The sequence below is a fragment of the Gossypium arboreum genome, chromosome 13 (genome assembly GCF_025698485.1).
Source record: "Gossypium arboreum isolate Shixiya-1 chromosome 13, ASM2569848v2, whole genome shotgun sequence".
NCBI classification, from domain to species: Eukaryota; Viridiplantae; Streptophyta; class Magnoliopsida; order Malvales; family Malvaceae; genus Gossypium; species Gossypium arboreum.
This window is the reverse complement of record NC_069082.1, coordinates 1,465,682-1,484,437: the sequence shown is the minus strand read 5'-3', so window position 1 is coordinate 1,484,437 and position 18,756 is coordinate 1,465,682. Positions and strand designations below refer to the sequence as shown.

At 35.7% G+C, this 18,756-nt stretch overlaps 1 protein-coding gene and 1 pseudogene across 2 annotated transcripts; one reads left to right on the top strand and one right to left on the bottom strand.

The window, feature by feature from the left end:
• Positions 1–1,734: 1,734 nt before the first annotated feature.
• LOC108463824 (uncharacterized) lies at positions 1,735–5,527 on the top strand. 2 transcript variants are annotated; one of them, XM_017763756.2, is made up of 9 exons: positions 1,735–2,001; positions 3,335–3,436; positions 3,758–3,834; positions 4,010–4,063; positions 4,268–4,516; positions 4,603–4,665; positions 4,818–4,886; positions 4,991–5,036; positions 5,185–5,527. In XM_017763756.2, exons 1-9 carry the CDS (start codon positions 1,968–1,970, stop codon positions 5,244–5,246), a joined length of 756 nt encoding a protein of 251 aa, XP_017619245.1. In that variant the 5' UTR covers positions 1,735–1,967; the 3' UTR covers positions 5,247–5,527. The 2 variants fall into 2 exon arrangements, with proteins under 2 accessions (XP_017619245.1, XP_017619244.1); XM_017763755.2 differs by having other exon boundaries at positions 1,759–2,001; positions 3,230–3,436.
• LOC108462413 (protein ALP1-like) lies at positions 5,288–11,312 on the bottom strand (annotated as a pseudogene).
• Positions 11,313–18,756: the final 7,444 nt, after the last annotated feature.

Here is an 18,756-nt window from a genome sequence, read left to right as displayed (position 1 = left end):
GATCAAACAAACAGAGAGTGAGTTTTGAAACTTAGCGTGTAACTCATCATAAAAATAATTTTAAATTCAATCACATGATAAAACAGATACAAACATAAATCCCTTTTACAAAATCAGATTTTAAATGGAATCATACAGATACAGATATGCATAGTCCTACCCCTATCCTCTACACACCAACTCCGACCATTCCAACACACCACGTGGGTATAAAACACTCACCTAGCCCTACACACCACATAGTGTCCATACGACACTTTTCAGAATAATCGCAGCTGTGTTGCCAGTATATTGGCGAGATATCGCCTCACAGAATACTCCCTCCACATGTCACATATCCCGCCCCATAGTCAGATACAACAACATACTACATAAATAGAATTATCAAATCCCAGATACTAGAATTATTATATCCAACATGCTTGAATAACAGATAATAGACATGCATATACAGAGCAGGTCATACAGTTTGCATTATGTTACATGCATTTAGGTATTGCTTATGCTAGATACCATAGAAACAGTTTATCCAATTTCATGCTTTAAGGCTTATCTAAGCCCATATCGACCCCACGAAAGGCCTACAGTCGATCGGGATGACATGTACGACCCTAAGGAAAAATTATGAAATTTGGGCCTACATGCCCGTATAGCCCACACACCAGGAATGGCCTTTCCCTTGTGGTCCACACGCCCCAAATGGCCTAGGCCGTGTGTCACACACCCAACACACGGCCTACCATACACAGCTAGACACACGGCCGTATGGCTCGATAAACCCAATTTTTGGTTTCGCCGATCATTATTTTTCGAGTTTCTCGTTACACACTTGGTTCGTTTTCGATGCGAATACCACCACAAGACTCTGGAACCTAGAAACATCATACAAATGATGAATTCTACGTATTGAATCACTGGATTACCAAAACCCCAAACGACATACTCGAAAGTATTAGCCTTATAAACCGAAAACAATCCTTCTAGAGTTCAACTACTTATTGAAACAGATACGTCAGTCCAACCACAACTACACGGTAGAAGACAAATTTCGATCCCTTTGATTAACACCTACCCCAAAAGTTCATAACATTAACATATCCGACAACAAATCCACTATTACACGAATTTAACAAACACTTACCTACCAATCCGAACAGGGAACACAGAACCAAAACGCAGCGATTTGAACGAATGTTTTGCAAACAGAATTCAAAGGAATGAAGAAGCAATAGTTTTGCAAAGAAAGATAGAGAAAAAAAACTTCAAGAAGAAGAAGAGTTTGAGAAAAAGAATAAAAATTAAAAATTAAAAAAAAAAACAACTCAAATAGAATCCCAACTCTCCACTATCACACTAGTCAACAAATCCTACTAAAACCAACCCACTAACTCTCATCCACTACTACAGACTTTCAATTCCACTAATCCTCTACTACACCACCGATACACACATTTAAAAGCAAAAATTATCATCATTCGCTTACACAAAGGTTCAAACATAACACTATAAGACAAACTAACACTTTAACACTTAAACCAGCAAGCTCGTTTTGATATAAGTTAATCATAAATAAAATTTAAGTCAAGCAATTAAGGATAAAGCTAGGAACAAAAATAACAAAATTTTCAAAAGTAAGACTTGAAACCCAAACCTTAAATACACACTCATATCACTTAATTACTGAAGTAGATACATATTTATCACATAATTCATAAAAACAAGATTAAATAATCCTGGTCGTTACAACCCAACGGCGCACGTTAGAGGAGTGCAGTCGTCTTAAAAGGTGGAGAAACTGAGGAAAAACGGCGGACATTTCGAAGCGCTCTGTCTCTCTTTGTGTGTCTAATTTAACACTCTTCCACCAAACGCTTCGATAACCAACCCTCTCTCTATTTCATTTCCTTTTTCCCCATTTTGCCCCCACCCTTCATTGTCGATTCCCCCTCTCTCTCTCTTCTCTTGCAATGGAGTCCTCCGCTGCTCTCCGCTCCTTTCACTGTAACTCTCTCTCATATCTATTCTGAATAATTTTGAGTGTTCTTTTATATGTATGGATCTAGTAATTGTATTTATTTATTTATTTTGGTCATATTTTTAGTTGTAGTGTCAATTATAGTGCTTTCGACGCTGAGAAATTTGAAATTAGCTCCAAAACCTGCGGAGATCTGCTTCTTTTTTTTCTATTTACTTCTTTTAATGCTGTGAATATCAGCTGAGAATGTTAAGCTAGCTAACTATGTCAACCTAATTTCCTTCAAATAAAATTAGAGTTTTTTTTTCCTGATTATATTTGTTGAGGTTTTGGCGGAAGTTTTGTCTCTCCACACAGTCGGTAGCCCAAATGCCTGAACAGCCGTCGAGTTTACAAAGTGGCCAGGTGCAATTGAGTTAGCTAGTTCAGGTGGTTATGCTTTCCTTTTGATGCCTGAGCTTGTAAACTCGCAGGGCTCTTGGCATAGACGAGGCACATCAACAATATTGTTTTTATAACAGTTTATTTTTGAGATCATGCTAGGTTCTTGCTCCAATAACTGATGTTCAAATAATAATTAAAAAGGGAATAAGTCTTTGAGGGGAGGTTTAGTGGAGAGCTAGTTTTCGAAGTTCTTCTCGGAATGTTGTAATTTTCATTTGGGTTTCATTATTTAGGTGGAAGTATCATACTGGGACTATCTTATTCTTTGGTAAAAATATTAGCTCCTTTCATTGATTGCTTCTATTGTTGAACGATGAGGATTAAAGTTTAAGTATATTATAGAAATGTTTTTTTACGAAAAGTTTAAGCTTCTTGATTGGTCAATGTCCTCCCTCAGCAATGAAAGTGGGAAGAACTAAAATAGAAAAAGTGGGTGCTGAATTTCATTCTTAAGATACGAAGTGAATGTATTTGTCAAACTGACAAGCAATAGCGTCAAGTGTATTTTGAACATCTTCAGTATTTGGAATGTTGTATTTCTTGTTCTTTAGAGTCTTTTAGTTGAGATACTATGTAAAATCGTGTTTCTTCTCCTGTGTATAATCTGTGGTGTGATGTCCTTGGTACAAATAACATGGTCGCTGCTGGCTTATCTGGTTCTTTGTTGGCATCCATTTATCATATAGGCTTTTGATTTCTTCACATTAGCAAAGTATGGTTGCAATATGTATGCAATTTTATGAATTTGCATTTTGCATATATGGCTTTTTTTGGCCATTGAAAGTTCATGTGCTGTTATTAAAATTTTAGATTCTGTAAGTGCTGTTTCACAAGCTTGTTGCATGCTCGAAAAGCCCAGTACATTTCATATGTCTTCTAGTTGCTGGCCAAATTCAAGAAAATCATGTGTTCCAGGCTTGATGTTTGGAGGGAAGAACAATTCTTCTACAAGACGAGCTGTAGTTTTAGCATCCTCTGCAAAGACGCCTGAAGCTACGGCAACAGCCAAGTCAAATGGTGACATTATATTGACTTCTGATTAAAATTTTATCTCATGATTCTCTTTTCTCTACAATTTAATTAATTATAGTTTAGCTGCCACTGAATCACGACTCAGTGCTAAAACTAATCACATTTGCATTTGGGTTTATTCTTATATTCAAACTTGGCTTTTCATTATTGATGATTTATACTGATTGTCAAAAGCAAAACTATTTTTTTATTTTCTTTTAAATACCTAAATCAAGATGGATATTAAAGTAATCTATTATATAGTTACCTTAGCCTTAGCATTTGACTTGTTTTGCATGCTAAAAGTGTTAATTATGTTTGCCACAGTTCCACCGGAGAGCACCAAGAAAGGCTCATTGGAGAAGAAAACTTCACGGAATGCAACTTTTCCAAATGGATTTGAGGTGATTACTAAATCTCCAAACTGAGTCTTTTTCATTATTGCTTGTCATTGCTCACACTTCCTTTTTGAGAATAGTTCAGTCTTACTTTTTACTCCTTTCGTATTGATCTAACAAAAAGTTCTTCCTTTGGATTCTACATGGATTGATAGTTAACATTTAATTGCTTAAACTGCAGGCATTAATTCTGGAGGTGTGTGATGAAACTGAGGTCGCGGAGCTGCAAATGAAGGTTACTTCCTTTTCTCTTGTCATGTCAGATGCTTGCATGCTTCTGCTAAACTTAGTTTCATGTCTCATTAATTAACCTGAAAAGTTTGGCAAAGATATGTCTCAGTGCAGCTAGCCATCTTCAGATTTTCAGTTTGTTTTATGAATTGCATTTTCCCACAAAGTACAATATTTGTTGAATAAGTTATCTGTTTCATGGTGACAGATTGGAGACTTCGAAATGCATCTGAAACGGAATGTTGGTGCCACAAAAGCTCCCATGTCTAACATTTCACCTACAACAGCCCCATCAATCCCAACTGAACCAATGAATGAAGCAGCTGCTGCTACCCCACCTAAACCCTCTCCTGAGAAGCCTTCTCCATTTAAAAGCTCTGCCTTTGGGAAGTCATCCAAGTTAGCTGCCTTGGAGGCTTCTGGATCTAGCAACTATATTCTAGTACCTTCTCCCGTTGTATGTGCTGTTTATGAAGAGCTACGGTTATGTTGTATCCTATATCCCTTTGAAAATCGTTTTTAAGTTGCATCACTTTACTGCAGGTTGGTTTATTCCAAAGAGGTAGAACAGTCAAGGGAAAAAGGCAACCTCCTATCTGTATGGAGGTATTATTTCAGTGTCAATTGGGCATTCTGACCTAAAACATTTCAAACATTCTTTGATTACAGATAATGCTGATGTTGTAGATTTCTTACTATCATGACCTTGTATCTTCACTTGGCTTTTCTTGATCCTCGTAAGTGATAAATACTTGCAGGGTGATTTGATCAAAGAAGGACAAGTGATAGGATTCTTGAATCAATTTGGTTTTGAACTTCCTGTTAAGGTGAATTCAATTTATCTCCACTTGTTAGTGGTATATATATATATATATATATATACACATTAAGTAGGTGTTCACTGGTTTGTGTTTTGTATTTGTTAAAACAGTCTGATATGGCTGGAACAGTCTTAAAGATCCTCTTCGAAGATGGAGGTATAATTTTATCTGTGCATTTCATATTTATTTCGGTTTAAATGTCTAAAACATCTTTGTTTGGCAATGCCACATGCATAATTACTGGAGAGTAGATTAAAGTTGATTTGCATTTAACTGTTGCCTTTGTTTCAACTGTGTTGAACAGATGCCGTTGGTTACGGAGATCCACTCTTCGCAGTTTTGCCATCATTTCATGGCATCGACTAATCTCTTTCTCCTACCTATCATACTTTTGCAGAGATAATGTCACAAAGTCCTTGGGTATGCATTTTCTTTTCTCACATCATTTTGTGGTTTTACTTATGGAGTGCCCCGAGCACGTGTAGTTGGTTATCTGTACTCAATGTTACTAGTCTATTGAATTCCCAGGATTACCATAGAACAATATATAAGCATACTATAGATTGAAGAGAGGTTTATCAATTGTATAACCTATATTCTTTTGTGTAATAAGCTTTTAGACTTTTGTTGCTTTGAGTTTTACATAATGGGCTATGACATGTTATTGAAATACTACAGAAGACTAGTTCCACCAAGACCGTGGTGTAACAGATTATGGGCAATATTATCCCTAGCAAGCACAGCATTAGAATATCTCAAGTTATTTTCTGTAACACCCCAAACTCGGCCCAGACGTTATGGCCGAATCTGACGTGCCACATTGGAGTTGAAAACTCACGTTCCGTTTTTAGTGTTTTAAAACCATATATTTTGTTGAGTTAACAAAGTGTATGGAAGTGGGCACCGTAGGTATCCGAGATAGAGGAGGTGAGCCATGAAGGTCGCTTAAGTACCAAGCTCTTTAATTGGATCTAATCTTAGACATGCCCACAACTATAGCCACACTTTGCCATATCGAGTTTAAATTTGTTTAAGTGGGCGTCTTTGATAAATCGATTAATCGTGGTGTTGAGATATTTTGAAAACAAGTATCATTTTGAAAACACGTCCTAAGTCTAGCCCATTTGAACAATTATCAACCGTGTTTGAAGTTATTAAAATAAAATAACCCGAAAAGAAATAAAAGGAAAGTTAAAATGGCCTTATTACAACCCAAAATAAATAATATTTAAAAGAAATTTAACGAAAACCTACGCTTATTTAAAAGTCCAAAGACAATCACCGTGGCCACTCTGAATCCTTTTCATTGAAGTCCCCACATCAAGGCTCACTTGCAAGGTTAAGGAAAGGGGTGAGTTTGGAAACTCGATGTGTGTAACAAGCCCTTTCGAGCCCAAAACAATAATGACCTATTGGGTCTAAGCCCAAATTCAATCTCAAACATGTCTTGGGCCATAGCCCTTTTCATATTTCATATTTCATAACACTTTGGTGAAGCCTTTTCAAATTTAATATTCTTGGGCAAGCCTTTCTTCAGAAATCAGTATGGCCCATAGGCCCATTTCAATATCACATATAATGTCAATGAAAGAATGCAACCCATTTGGGAGACTACTCAACCCACCATCCGCTACTCTCCACCGTACCAACCAACACACCATGTGGGGATTTACTCGACCCACCCCGCCATAACTCTCCACTGGTAGCATAGCTGCTTTATCATATAACTGGAGGCCTAGCCTCTTTTAATAACTGGGGCAAAAGCCCTTTTTATAACTGGGGCATAAGCCCTTTAATAACTGGGGCATAAGCCCTTTTAATAACTGGGGCATAAGCCCTTTTAATAACTGGGGCATAAGCCCTTTTTGCACTTCCTCCATCTATATAAAAAACCCAACCCAATGCATTTATGAACATCTCGTGTGCATATCATACATATCATGTGCATATCATACATGTCATGTGCATATCATACATATCATGTTTATCAAAATCCCATGCATTAAGTTCATATATAAACCCTAGGGGTATAATGGTTATTTTTACCTAGGGGCAAAACGGTCATTTTCATATTATAAGGGTAATCTTGTAATTTTACCAAAAATTAGTGTTTCCATGTTCATTAACAGTTACAAACAATTCATGGGTGCATACAGTGATTCTGGCCCACTTTTAGCGAAAACGAGTTATTGGGCCAAAAAACCCCTGATTGGCCCTACTCAGCTGATTTTGTCATCTAGGCCCATTTAGCCTATATCCATAACAGTATTAACAGTCTTAACATGCAATTTAACATATTTCCGTTTTCTACCAATTTTACCCAAATGGGCCCGAAAGCCTAATGGGCCCCACTTCGGCCCCTCGAGGCCCAACTTACCAAGAACGCCAAAAATCACATTCCTACCGTTTCCATCGTTCTCGATCATCGTCTCATCGATTCTAACTAACTAGTGAGCGTTAATTGCTCACAAGTCCTCGAAATGCCGAATTTGGCATTTGACTTTTCGACATTTTATCGCTTTAAGCTATGAAAAAGGGTTCGTTACACACCTGATTTGCGATATTCCTTGACGAGATCTCCAATGCGATTTCTCCTATAATCACCCACTTATAGATTAGACCATGTTATTATTAAACCAAATCGAAAACTGCCTATTATCATCACTTACACATTCGGCCACCATCCCCAATGGCCCTTGAGTTCATACCTTTGCCGAAGTTGATGACTAGATTTAGTCACTCCGATGATCCAAGCTTTTCACACACTCCTCGATCGGTAACCTTTAATCCTCACTAGCACAAACAAACCAAATAACACCAAAAACCCTTTTAGCCTTAGTCGACAGAGGGGTTTTCAGCTTTTCTTAAACCACAAGATACAAATGGAAAGAAGGTTCGAATACTTACCAAGAGATCTACTCGTTGAAGAACGTTCCAAATACCTTCCTACCCCATATCCATTGTGAATCCAACTTAAACGTGCGTAGAAAATAGATCTAAATATTAATTCCGAATCACTAAAATATGAAGCTTTGACTTTTCAAAGAAATATTAATCTAAGCTATTTAGAGGTTAGTACACACTGTTATGGGTTGAAGTTGAAACGTTTCCAAAATCAATTGCCTACGATAACCACCACCATCACTCAAACTTAACTAATCCAATATCAATATATGTAAATCCTAAGCACATCACCATACTGAAACATAAGGGCATATTCGTCATTTTACCATACGAGGTATTTTGATAGTTTTACAAATTGAGGGTATTGCGGTAATTTCACAAACCAAGGGTATTTTAGTAATTTTGTAAATCGAGGTAAAACATGAATTACATCAATCAAGGGTAAAACAGTAATTCTATAAATCGAGGGTAAAATGGTAATTCAGTAAATCGAGGTAAAAGCAGTAATTCAGTAAATCGAGGTAAAACGATAATTATGTAAATCGGAGTAAAATGGTAATTATGTAAATTAGGGTAAAACGGTAATTCTATAAATCGAGGTAAAATAGTAATTACAGTAACCGAGGGTAAAACAGTAATTACGTAATCGAGGGTAAAGCGGTAATTTTACAAATCGAGGTAAAAGCGGTAATTCTATAAATCGAGGTAAAAGCAGAATTACGTAAATCAAGGTAAAACAATAATTCTATAAACCGAGGTAAAAGCGGTAATTACGTAAATCGAGGTAAAATAGTAATTACATAACCGAGGTAAAATGGTAATTCGTAAATCGAGGTAAAAGCAGTAATTACGTAAATCGAGGATAAAACGATAATTATGTAAATCGGGGTAAAATAGTAATTATGTAAATTAGGGGTAAAAGCGGTAATTCTATAAATCGAGGTAAAATAGTAATTACGTAACCGAGGGTAAAAGCAGTAATTACAGTAAATCGAGGGTAAAACGGTAATTTTACAAATCGAGGGTAAAGCGGTAATTCTATAAATCGAGGGTAAAACAAGAATTACGTAAATCAAGGGTAAAATAATAATTACGTAAACCGAGGGTAAAACGATAATTACGTAAATCGAGGTAAAATAGTAATTACATAACCGAGGATAAAGCGGTAATTACAGTAAATCGAGGGTAAAACGGTAATTTTACAAATCGAGGTAAAACAAAGAATTCTATAAACCGAGGGTAAAAGGTAATTACGTAAATCGGAGTACTTTGGTAATTTTACAAGTCGAGGCATTTCAAGAATTGGTAAACTAAAGTATTCTAAACATGGATAACAATACGAATGGGCCTAAAGCTATTCTCACCCAAATGGGCCCACATGCTTGTGTGACCCTTTTAGCCCAAACCTAGCCACAGATATGCGATTCACCTAGCCTAGTCCAATATTTACTACACAATCAAACAACTTATCCAATTGGGCCGTAGGCCCATTGGGCCCACATGTCCCCTTTCATTACATCGCGGCCAAGTAGCCATCCAACAACAAGAGTAGTGATAAATACACACGATAGGAGATGGAGTTAATCCACGCTCGAGCACTCTTAATGACGCCAACCCAAACGAGCACGCCATACAATGAAAGGGATCGACAAGAAAGGTACATTTACTCTCTTCATGGTTCCTCTATTTAAAGCCGACTTCACAACCACTCTTATATTAGCTTCGATGTGGGATCCTCCAACATTAGAGTTTAAATTCAACACCAACTCTTGCCACCTGTTAGCAAAATAAATGCTCTTTGCTTGCCATGGGATTCGAACCTATGCCTCCCTTTAAATGCTCCACACGCTACTTGCCACTAAGCCACAAGGCTTTTTGTGTCATTTACTTAACACAATAATTTAAAAACCCTCATCCAAGCATCCAGGTTTTTTTTTTCACTTAATACCAAAATTTTTGCTAAAGCCCAAGTTTGAACCCAAGATTTCTCCAACACTTCTCAAAGCCATTAACCACTAATAGCAAACATTTAATTGTTTCATTTCATTGCACAATTAAATACCTATATAAAACCTCTTTACGGACCCACACTCAAGGCCCAATACTTCTAGGCCCAAATTCGGGGTGTTACATTTTCAGCTATCATCTCATCATCAAATATCTCAAACTGTAATTCGGGGTCCATCTCTTCATTGTTCATCTCACAAATATTATGCAAAGCACAGCAAGCTCCAAGCACCATTGGCAACTCTTGAAGCTTCACCTCAGTTCTCCTTTGTAAGCAAGACCACCTCCCTTTTAATCTAGTAAATGCTTCTTTAGCAACATTTTGAACCGCACCCATTATTTCATTGAAACCATGTTGAGCCCAAGTCAAATTTTGATGTGTATAAGGGGCCAAAACCCAATCCATTAAAGGATACCCAGAATTCCCAACAATCCAAACATCCTTCAAACCCCTTTGGAACAAAGCAGACTTCTCTAACACTTGATCATCAGGCATTGAACCAGGCCATCCAATACAAACATCTGTGAAAATCCCTTTTGATCAACCACTCCTTTCTGTAATTGAATAAGAAGGCTTCGGTTCCTTTCTCAGTATGCTTTCTATTGAAATAAGTTGCTACATTAACTTTAGGTGCTATAATTGGTACATGAGTTGTATACAATGAACCTCCTATATTTGGTACCCCGATATCAACTCAAATTCTTCATTAATTTCTTTCATTTTCTTCTCATCGACCATTGAAGAAACTTGGGCATCAAGACATTGTTTATCGCTGAACATACCTCTAATACCACTTATGACAAGTTGAAATCCCAAGTCCAAATCGTTTTGAAACAAGCCTAAGTGGCTCCCCTATTGCCAACCTCCATATACAAACAGCTACTCGTTGTCGAGCAGTATTGCATCTCTCAAGATAGTATTCTTCTTCATCACCACCGCTCTAATTCCTCGCATATTAACCCGAACGTCGATTTACTCATCCGAAACGCCTTTCGAACTCTTCCTCCGGAAATCTTGATGGTTACAACGATCCCACCAATCCTTTGATCGATCTTTCACCCATAACCTCCTTTGTTGACCCCATACCGCCACCTCCGCCTTCGTTGTCGTGTCATTCCTCAAGTCGTTGTAACGATGGCGACCAAAGCAACACAAATTTCCAAGATGGTTTCACAGTTTGAGTAATGTTGTTGAAGCTGATCGTAAAACTCATTCATCGCTTGAACTTTTCTTTTGTGATTGGATTCAAACAAAGCTTTCTCTTGTTGGGATTCACTCATCCACTCTGCTTCTTCTTGCTTAGCTTCTTCTTCTAATAACAACAAAGAAGCTAGTATATCACCATATCCACTCTTCTTCAATCGTTCTTCATTGATACAACCATTGCCAAAGCCACCCTTGGAATTGTCTTCCTTCTTGCGCCTTTTGTTGAACCCGTTATCAAGGTCTTGGAACCAGGGGTTAGTACTAATACTACAAAAATCTTCGGGACTAAGAAATGAGAAAGAAGAAATGTCCATATTTGGAGGATGGGAACAAAGGGTATTGGAGTTAGGCATATATATATACATGGAACCAAATAAGACATAAAAAAGGATGAAGGTCAGCGGGTAAAGGAAGCGTGTGGGGGTGGGCGGTGTGAACACTGTGGTTTTGACGGTGATCTGACTTTCCTGGGTTTTAGTTTTGATGGGAATTTAACGCGGTTGAAGGCTGTGAGATTGAGAAGAATATTATTTTCTATTTAAAGTATTTTTAAAGTGAAAAAGGGGAAGTTGGATAGAAGTTTCATTAAGCTTAGGATAGCTTGATTTATGAGTTTTTTACCTATATAACATAAAATAATAATAAAAATACCAAAATGGTACTAAGGTCAAATTATTGACGGAAATGGTATGGATAGGGTGGTGCCGCCTGTGGCAATGGCGTGACCACCCTGCCAGCTGACATCTACAGTAAAAAAAAACTGAAAAAAAAGGCTGAATTTGAAAAAAAAAAAGTTGAATTTGAAAAAAAAAAAGTTGGAACTGGTGGTGTGCCTTCCATAGGTGGCACTGGTGGTGTGCCTGCCACAGGCGGCACTGGCCTCATGCACAGCCATTTTGTTTTTTCTGTGTTTGGGACCATATATTATGGTCCTCAACTTTATTTCGGGATGAAGAAATGAAAGAGGGAGAAGAAGAAAAGAAAGAAGAGAAGAAGAAGAAGGAGAAGGAGTCGGCTGGTCAGGGAAAGAAAAAAGAAAAAGAGAAGGAGAAGAAGAGGGAGGGAAGGAAGGGGTTTAAATAGGGGATTAGGGGTGTGGGTGCCACCTCTGCCATGTCACCAACTGGTGCCGCTCTGGTAGAGGCTTCACCAGTGAGTATTTTAATTTTTTTTCAATTTTTTTTTAGATTCAACTTTTTTTTTTTCCAGTTATTTCAGTTTTTTTTACTGCAGATGTCAGCTGGCAGGGTGGTCACGCCACTGTCATGGGCGGCACCACCCTGCCCATACCATTGCCGTCAATAATTTGGCCTTAGTACCGTTTTGGTATTTTTTTAATTATTTTATATTATATAGGTAAAAAAACCCCTTGATTTATAGATAGGGGAAGGTTAGAGGGAAGTGGCTGAAAAAGGTAAAGTATATATTTAACTATTGATTCGCGAATTATCTAGTCTCTTATTTCATATTGATATCTCGATCCAATCGGCCCGTTAAATAGGTTCAATGTGATTTTAAAAACAATAATTTAAATTGATTGAACGTTTAGGATTCTTGTCAAATTTAAATCTATAAATCTATTTTAAATTTGAATAGTATTATTAAAATTAATTAAATTATCCAAATTTGTTACATACAAAATTTAAGTGAATCGATTATTTATTATCTAAATTCACATACATTTCTTGAATAATTGTTATACGAGAGTTAATATCTGCATCAATTATGGATAGTAATCAAAGTATCTAAATTTGAATTTTTTTGAATATGCAATATCCAAATCTATAAAAATAATTAAAATTTGCAAATATCCGAATCTACACTATTCATTGAGATCCCTAATATTAATTTGTCATGTATTTTCTATTTTTAATCATAATTAGAATATTTTATATTTATATTACAATTCCTAAGTGACACCTAATGAAATAAGAATAACAAGGCAAAGTGATTGGATTTTTGTTCTACGCTTATTTTTTTTTGTCTTCATTTGAGTGTCCTTGATCCATAATTCTTTCGTTGATTTTTGAGAGTTTCTAACTGTTGGGAAAATTGATTTTGCGTATTTAAAATAATATGTAGGTTTATGTCTTGAGACATAGAAGGGATTTCTCGAGCACATCAAGGTAAAAATATGAATGTTAGAGTAGGGTGTCTTAAGACAACATGAATGATGTTTCGAGAGATCATGAACATATCTCAAGACTTAGAAAGTTTTGTCTCGAGAAATTTCACCCCTAAAGCAAAACTTTAGCTTTGATGCTTTATGCCTGGAGACAAGCTATCAAAGATACAAATAGATTTTGATCATTTCTACTCTTTTTAGGCACAATGCTTAGAATTATGTAACCTTTCCCCAACCCATAAATAGGAGGATAATGCGCTTCAGCACACTCGAACCCATGTCAATCGAGCTAAGACTCAATGACAACTTAATTTACTTTTTTAAATATTGGTTCCAAGTAAATTTATTTAATTATATATTTTTTATTTTTATTGATTTGATTCAATTTTATCTGTCAAAACTTTAAGGGGTGCCATGTAAGTAGGAGGTAGCCACCACCCCTGTAACACCCCAAACCCAGCCTAGATGTTATGGCTGAATCTGAAAATATTACGAAGAAAAGTTAAAATTTCATCTTTTTCTTTAAAAACATCGTACCTTTTTATTTCTTTAAGAGACCACTTATTTTTAAAAACATGTTGTTACACTCATAAGAGGAAACCATCGGTTGTTTACTCTTTCAATACAACAGATAATTTGCAGTGAAAGTTTTTAGTCGTTTATATATTTTGAAAACCAAATTTGTGTCCGCCAAAAAAAAAAATGTTTGGTTACATAAAACATTTGTTTTCGTAAATCGTTTTGCCAAACGTTGTGCAAGAAATTTCAAATCAAATCCAAATCCAAAAATTAAACCCAAATGTCTAGAGATTTAAAATTACAAAACTCTAAAAAAAATCAGAAAAGTTTAAACTAATTTTAAAAGCATGAAATTTATACGGAAATGTGGTTACCACTGGGCTTCTGTCGCACAGACCCTCCTAAGTCTGAGGGTTACCTGAACAGATCAAACAAACGAAGAGTGAGTCATGAAACTCAGTGTGTAACTCATCAGAAATATAATTTTAAATTCAATCACATGACAGAACAGATGCAAACATAAATCCCTTTTACAAAATTAGATTTTAAACAGAATCAAACAGATATAGATATGCATAGTCCTACCCCCATCCTCTACACACCAACTCCGACCATCCCAACATACCACGTGGATATAAAACACCCACCCAGCCATACACACCACATAGTGTTCATACGACACTTTTTAGAAAAATCGCAACTGTACTGCCAGTATATTAGCGAGATATCGCCTCATAGAATACTTCCTCCACATGTCACATGTAACGCCCCCGTACCCGAGACCATTGCCGGAGTCAAGCACGAAGTGTTTCTAAACTTAATTCATCAACTAAACAACTTAAACAACTTATTACCAACCATGCATGACAACCAAGCATATGCACATCACCAATATCAAACATAACATAAATAGCTAGATTTATAAGTCAGAATCATTAGCTCACTAAAGACCAATATATTTGGCCAAATAATAATAACACATGTTATAAAATTAGGTCCCTATACATGCCACTCACTTGATAAATCTAGCATATGTGTTTATCTTTGTCAAGTTGTTGGCTTGATAGTGTGATCTTTGCCTCAACGGTCTCCAACCCCGAGCTAACGACAACACTAAAAGAAATGGAAAGGAGGGGGGTAAGCTTTATGCTTAGTAAGCTCACATGAAATAATAATAAGCAATTTACTAACATGCTTCCCACAATAAAACTACCTCATTTGTACATTTACACATGTTCTGGTTAAGTTATTTTCTTGAGTAATAGTCACTATATCATTTATATTTAGAGTTACGGAACTCCAAATTAAGATCCGCAAATTTTACAAAAGACTAGACTCATATATCTTTCCACCATAAAATTTTCAGAATTTTTAGTCCAGCCAATAAGTACAGTTTATTATTCAAAATCTCCCCTGTTTTGCTATTTAACAGCTTCGACCTTTCTTCACTAAAATTTATTTATCTCATAGTACAAAACTCGGATGATGTTCTTGTTTGTTTTAATTAAAAGTAGACTCATCCAAGATTCTAGGAATATAAATTATACCCCAAAATTATTTTTCTATAATTTTTAACAATTTTTCCAAGTCAGAACAAGGGATCTCGAATTCATTCAGACACTATCTCACAAGAATTCAAATATCACATAATATGGAATTCTTTTGCTTCCCCTGTTTCTTTTATGTGAAAATAGACTCAATAAAATTTAATTACATATTTTATTTGAAATTTAATTCAACTTACACAATTTTTGGTAAATTTTCAAATTCATGCACTGTTGCTGTCCAACACTGTTTTACTACTAAAGTTCACTTTTGCACAATTTCACTTAATCCCTTCCATTTTACCGAGGTTCGCTCAAATATCGAGCATATTGCTCATAGATTCAAATAAACATATACTTGCACTTGTTCATCACATAATCACTTTCACATTTATTTTCACTTAATCGATTTCCCGTTGAACTGATCGGAATAATAACAGATACACAATTGCCTGCACATTTTCTCATTTCCACACTTGTAGCCGAAGCTATCTGGTATGCATAATAGCCTGCACTTAGTACTACACATGCGACCAATTATCCGGTACACGTAGTAGCCTGCACTTAGTACTACACACGTGACCTCACAATAGCTCATTGGTATTGTTTCTATTCCGAAGGTTCAACTGGGAAAGTCCTCACTTTTCAACATTTTACTAAATTGTCCGTAATCAATTTAAATTCATAATTTACATCAAATAATCATTTGATAGGCAGCCACATTTCATATGATATCAAAATATATTAACATAAAAAGAATCGATAGATTATTTATATATGAACTTACTCGAAGTGTCGATCTCACTATCCATAGTACCAATTGTCCATTCATAGTATAATAAGACACAACTCAAATAGAAAATCAGCTTTTAAGAATTTACATAACATAAATCACATATTTCATATATCACTTGTCATGTATCATCATTTTCTTGCACTTCATGTAACATTCTTTCATGTCATATTTCCACATCATAAACACCATTCCATCAACTTTTCCAATATATTAAATCATACAATATATGCAATAATAGTAAGAAATATAATTCAAACATAACATTGCATTATTATTATCATACGAACTTACCTCGATACAAAATATTAGTAATCGGGCCTATTCCTTGTAAACTTTGTTTTTCCCTCGATCACGACTTGAATCTCGTTTCTCTTGATCTATAATACCAAATTAATTTATTTAATACATACATTAATCAAAACAGCATTTAATACGAACTTTGGAAAAATTACCATTTTGCCCCTAAACTTTTGCATAATTACACTTTTGCCCCTAGGCTCGGGAATTAAACTTCATCCCTTATTCTTATGTTTTATGACATGCTGATCATTTTTCCCTTCTATGACAACATCAAATTCTCACTCTAAATGCACTTATGACTATTAGGTATTTTTACCAATTAAGCCCTATTACTCGTTTTCACTTAAAACCGAGTAGCACAAGTTGTCTAACATAATTTAAAACCTCATATTCTATCATAAAACACCAAAATACACAAATTTAACCTATGGGTATTTTTCCAAATATGAACCCTAGTTTGAATTATTGCTAGCATAAGCTTAATCAAGTTACCGGGATTCCAAAAACGTAAAGAACTTGAAAAACGGGGCTAGAACGGACTTACTATTGAGCTTGGAAAGCTTGAAAACCCTAGCCATGGCTTCCCCCATGCTAATTTCGGCCTCCATATGGAGAAGATGACCATTTTGTGTTATTTTTCCCATTTTATTTCATTTAATATACAAATTACCAAAATGCCCTTACTACTAAACTTTCAAAAAAATTCCATCCATGTCCAATTTTTGTCCACAAACTTCAAAATGGTCTAATTACCATTTAAGGACCTTTGATTTAAAAACTCATAACAATTAAACACTTCTAACATGTAAAACTCAACTTTTGCACTTTTTACAATTTAGTCCTTTTGACCAAATTGAGTGCCCAAACGTCGAAATTTTTGAACAAAATTTTCATGAAATCATTCTGTGAAATCGTAGACCATAAAAATATAATAAAAATAAAATTTTCCTCGTCGAATTTGTGGTCCTAAAACCACTGTTTCGACTAAGCCCAAAATCAAGATGTTACATCACATATCCTGCCCCATAGTCAGATACAACTGCATACCAGATAAAATAGAATTATCAGATCCTAGATACCAGAATTATTATATCAAACATGCTCGAATAACAGATAATAGACATGTATATACATAATAGGTCATACATTTTGCATTATGTTACATGCATTTAGGTATTACTTATGCTAGATAGCATACAAACAGTTTATCCAATTTCATGCTTTAAGGCTTACTTAAGCTCATACTGACCCCTCGAAAGGCCCGCAGTTGATCGGGATGACATGTACGACCCTAAGAGAAACTATTAAATTTGGGCTCACATGCCCGTGTGGCCCACACGCCTAGAATGACCTTACCCGTGTGGCCTACACGCTCGGAATAGCCTCCCAAAATGTGACACACAGCCTCACACACACCTATCACACGGTCGTGTGTCGCACACGGCCTACCACATGTCTAGACACACGGTCGTGTAGCTCGACAGACCCAATTTTTGGCTTTTGTCGATCACCGTTTTTCGAGTTTTTCGTTACACACTTGGTTCATTTTCGACGTGAATACCACCACGAAACCTCTGGAACCTAGAAACATCATACAAATGATTAATTCTATGTATTGAATCACCGGATTACCAAAACCTCAAACGACATACTCGAAAGTATTAGCCTTATAAACCAAAAACACTTAGCCTTATAAACCAAAAACACTTAGCCTTATAAACCAAGAACAATCCTTCGAGAGTTTAACTACTTATTGAAACAGATACGTCAGACCAACCACAACTACACGGTAGAAGAAAAATTTCGATCCCCTTGATTAACACCTACCACAAGAGTTCACAACATTAACACACCCGAAAACAAATCCAGTATTACACGAATTTAAAGAACACTTACCTACTAATCTGAACAGGGAACATGAAACCAAAACGCAACGATTTGAACGAACGTTTTGCGAATAGAATTCAAAGAAAAGAAGAAGCAAAAGGTTTGCAGAGAAAGAGAGAAAAAAAAAGTCAAGAAGAAGAAGAGTTTGGGAAAAAGAATAAAAATTTAAAATTTTAAAAAATAACTCAAATAAAAGCTTAACTCCTTACTATCACACTACTATCACACTAACCAACAAATCCCACTAAAATTGACCCGCTAACTCTCATTCATTACTATAGACTTTCAATTCTACTACACCACCGATACACACTTAGAAGCAAAAATTATAATCTTTCGCTCACACAGGAGTTCGAACATAGGATCATAAAGCAAGTTAACACCTTAATACTTGAACCAACAAGCTAATTCTAATATAAGTTGACCGTAAATAAAATTTAAGTCAAGCAATCAATGATAAAGTTAGAAACAAAAATAGCAAAGTTTTTAAAAATAAAACTTAAATCCTAAACTTTAAACACGCAGCTATATCACTTAATCACTAAAGCATTTTATTATTTAGCATACAATTTATAAAAACCAAGTTA

Coding starts and splice junctions, on each gene's coding strand:
- LOC108463824 (XM_017763755.2), top strand. CDS start 1,968: ATGGAGTCCTCCGCTGCTCTCCGCTCCTTTCACT. Junction 3,437..3,757: donor GGCAACAGCCAAGTCAAATG/GTGACATTATAT, acceptor TGTTTGCCACAG/TTCCACCGGAGAGCACCAAG. Junction 4,666..4,817: donor AACCTCCTATCTGTATGGAG/GTATTATTTCAG, acceptor AAATACTTGCAG/GGTGATTTGATCAAAGAAGG.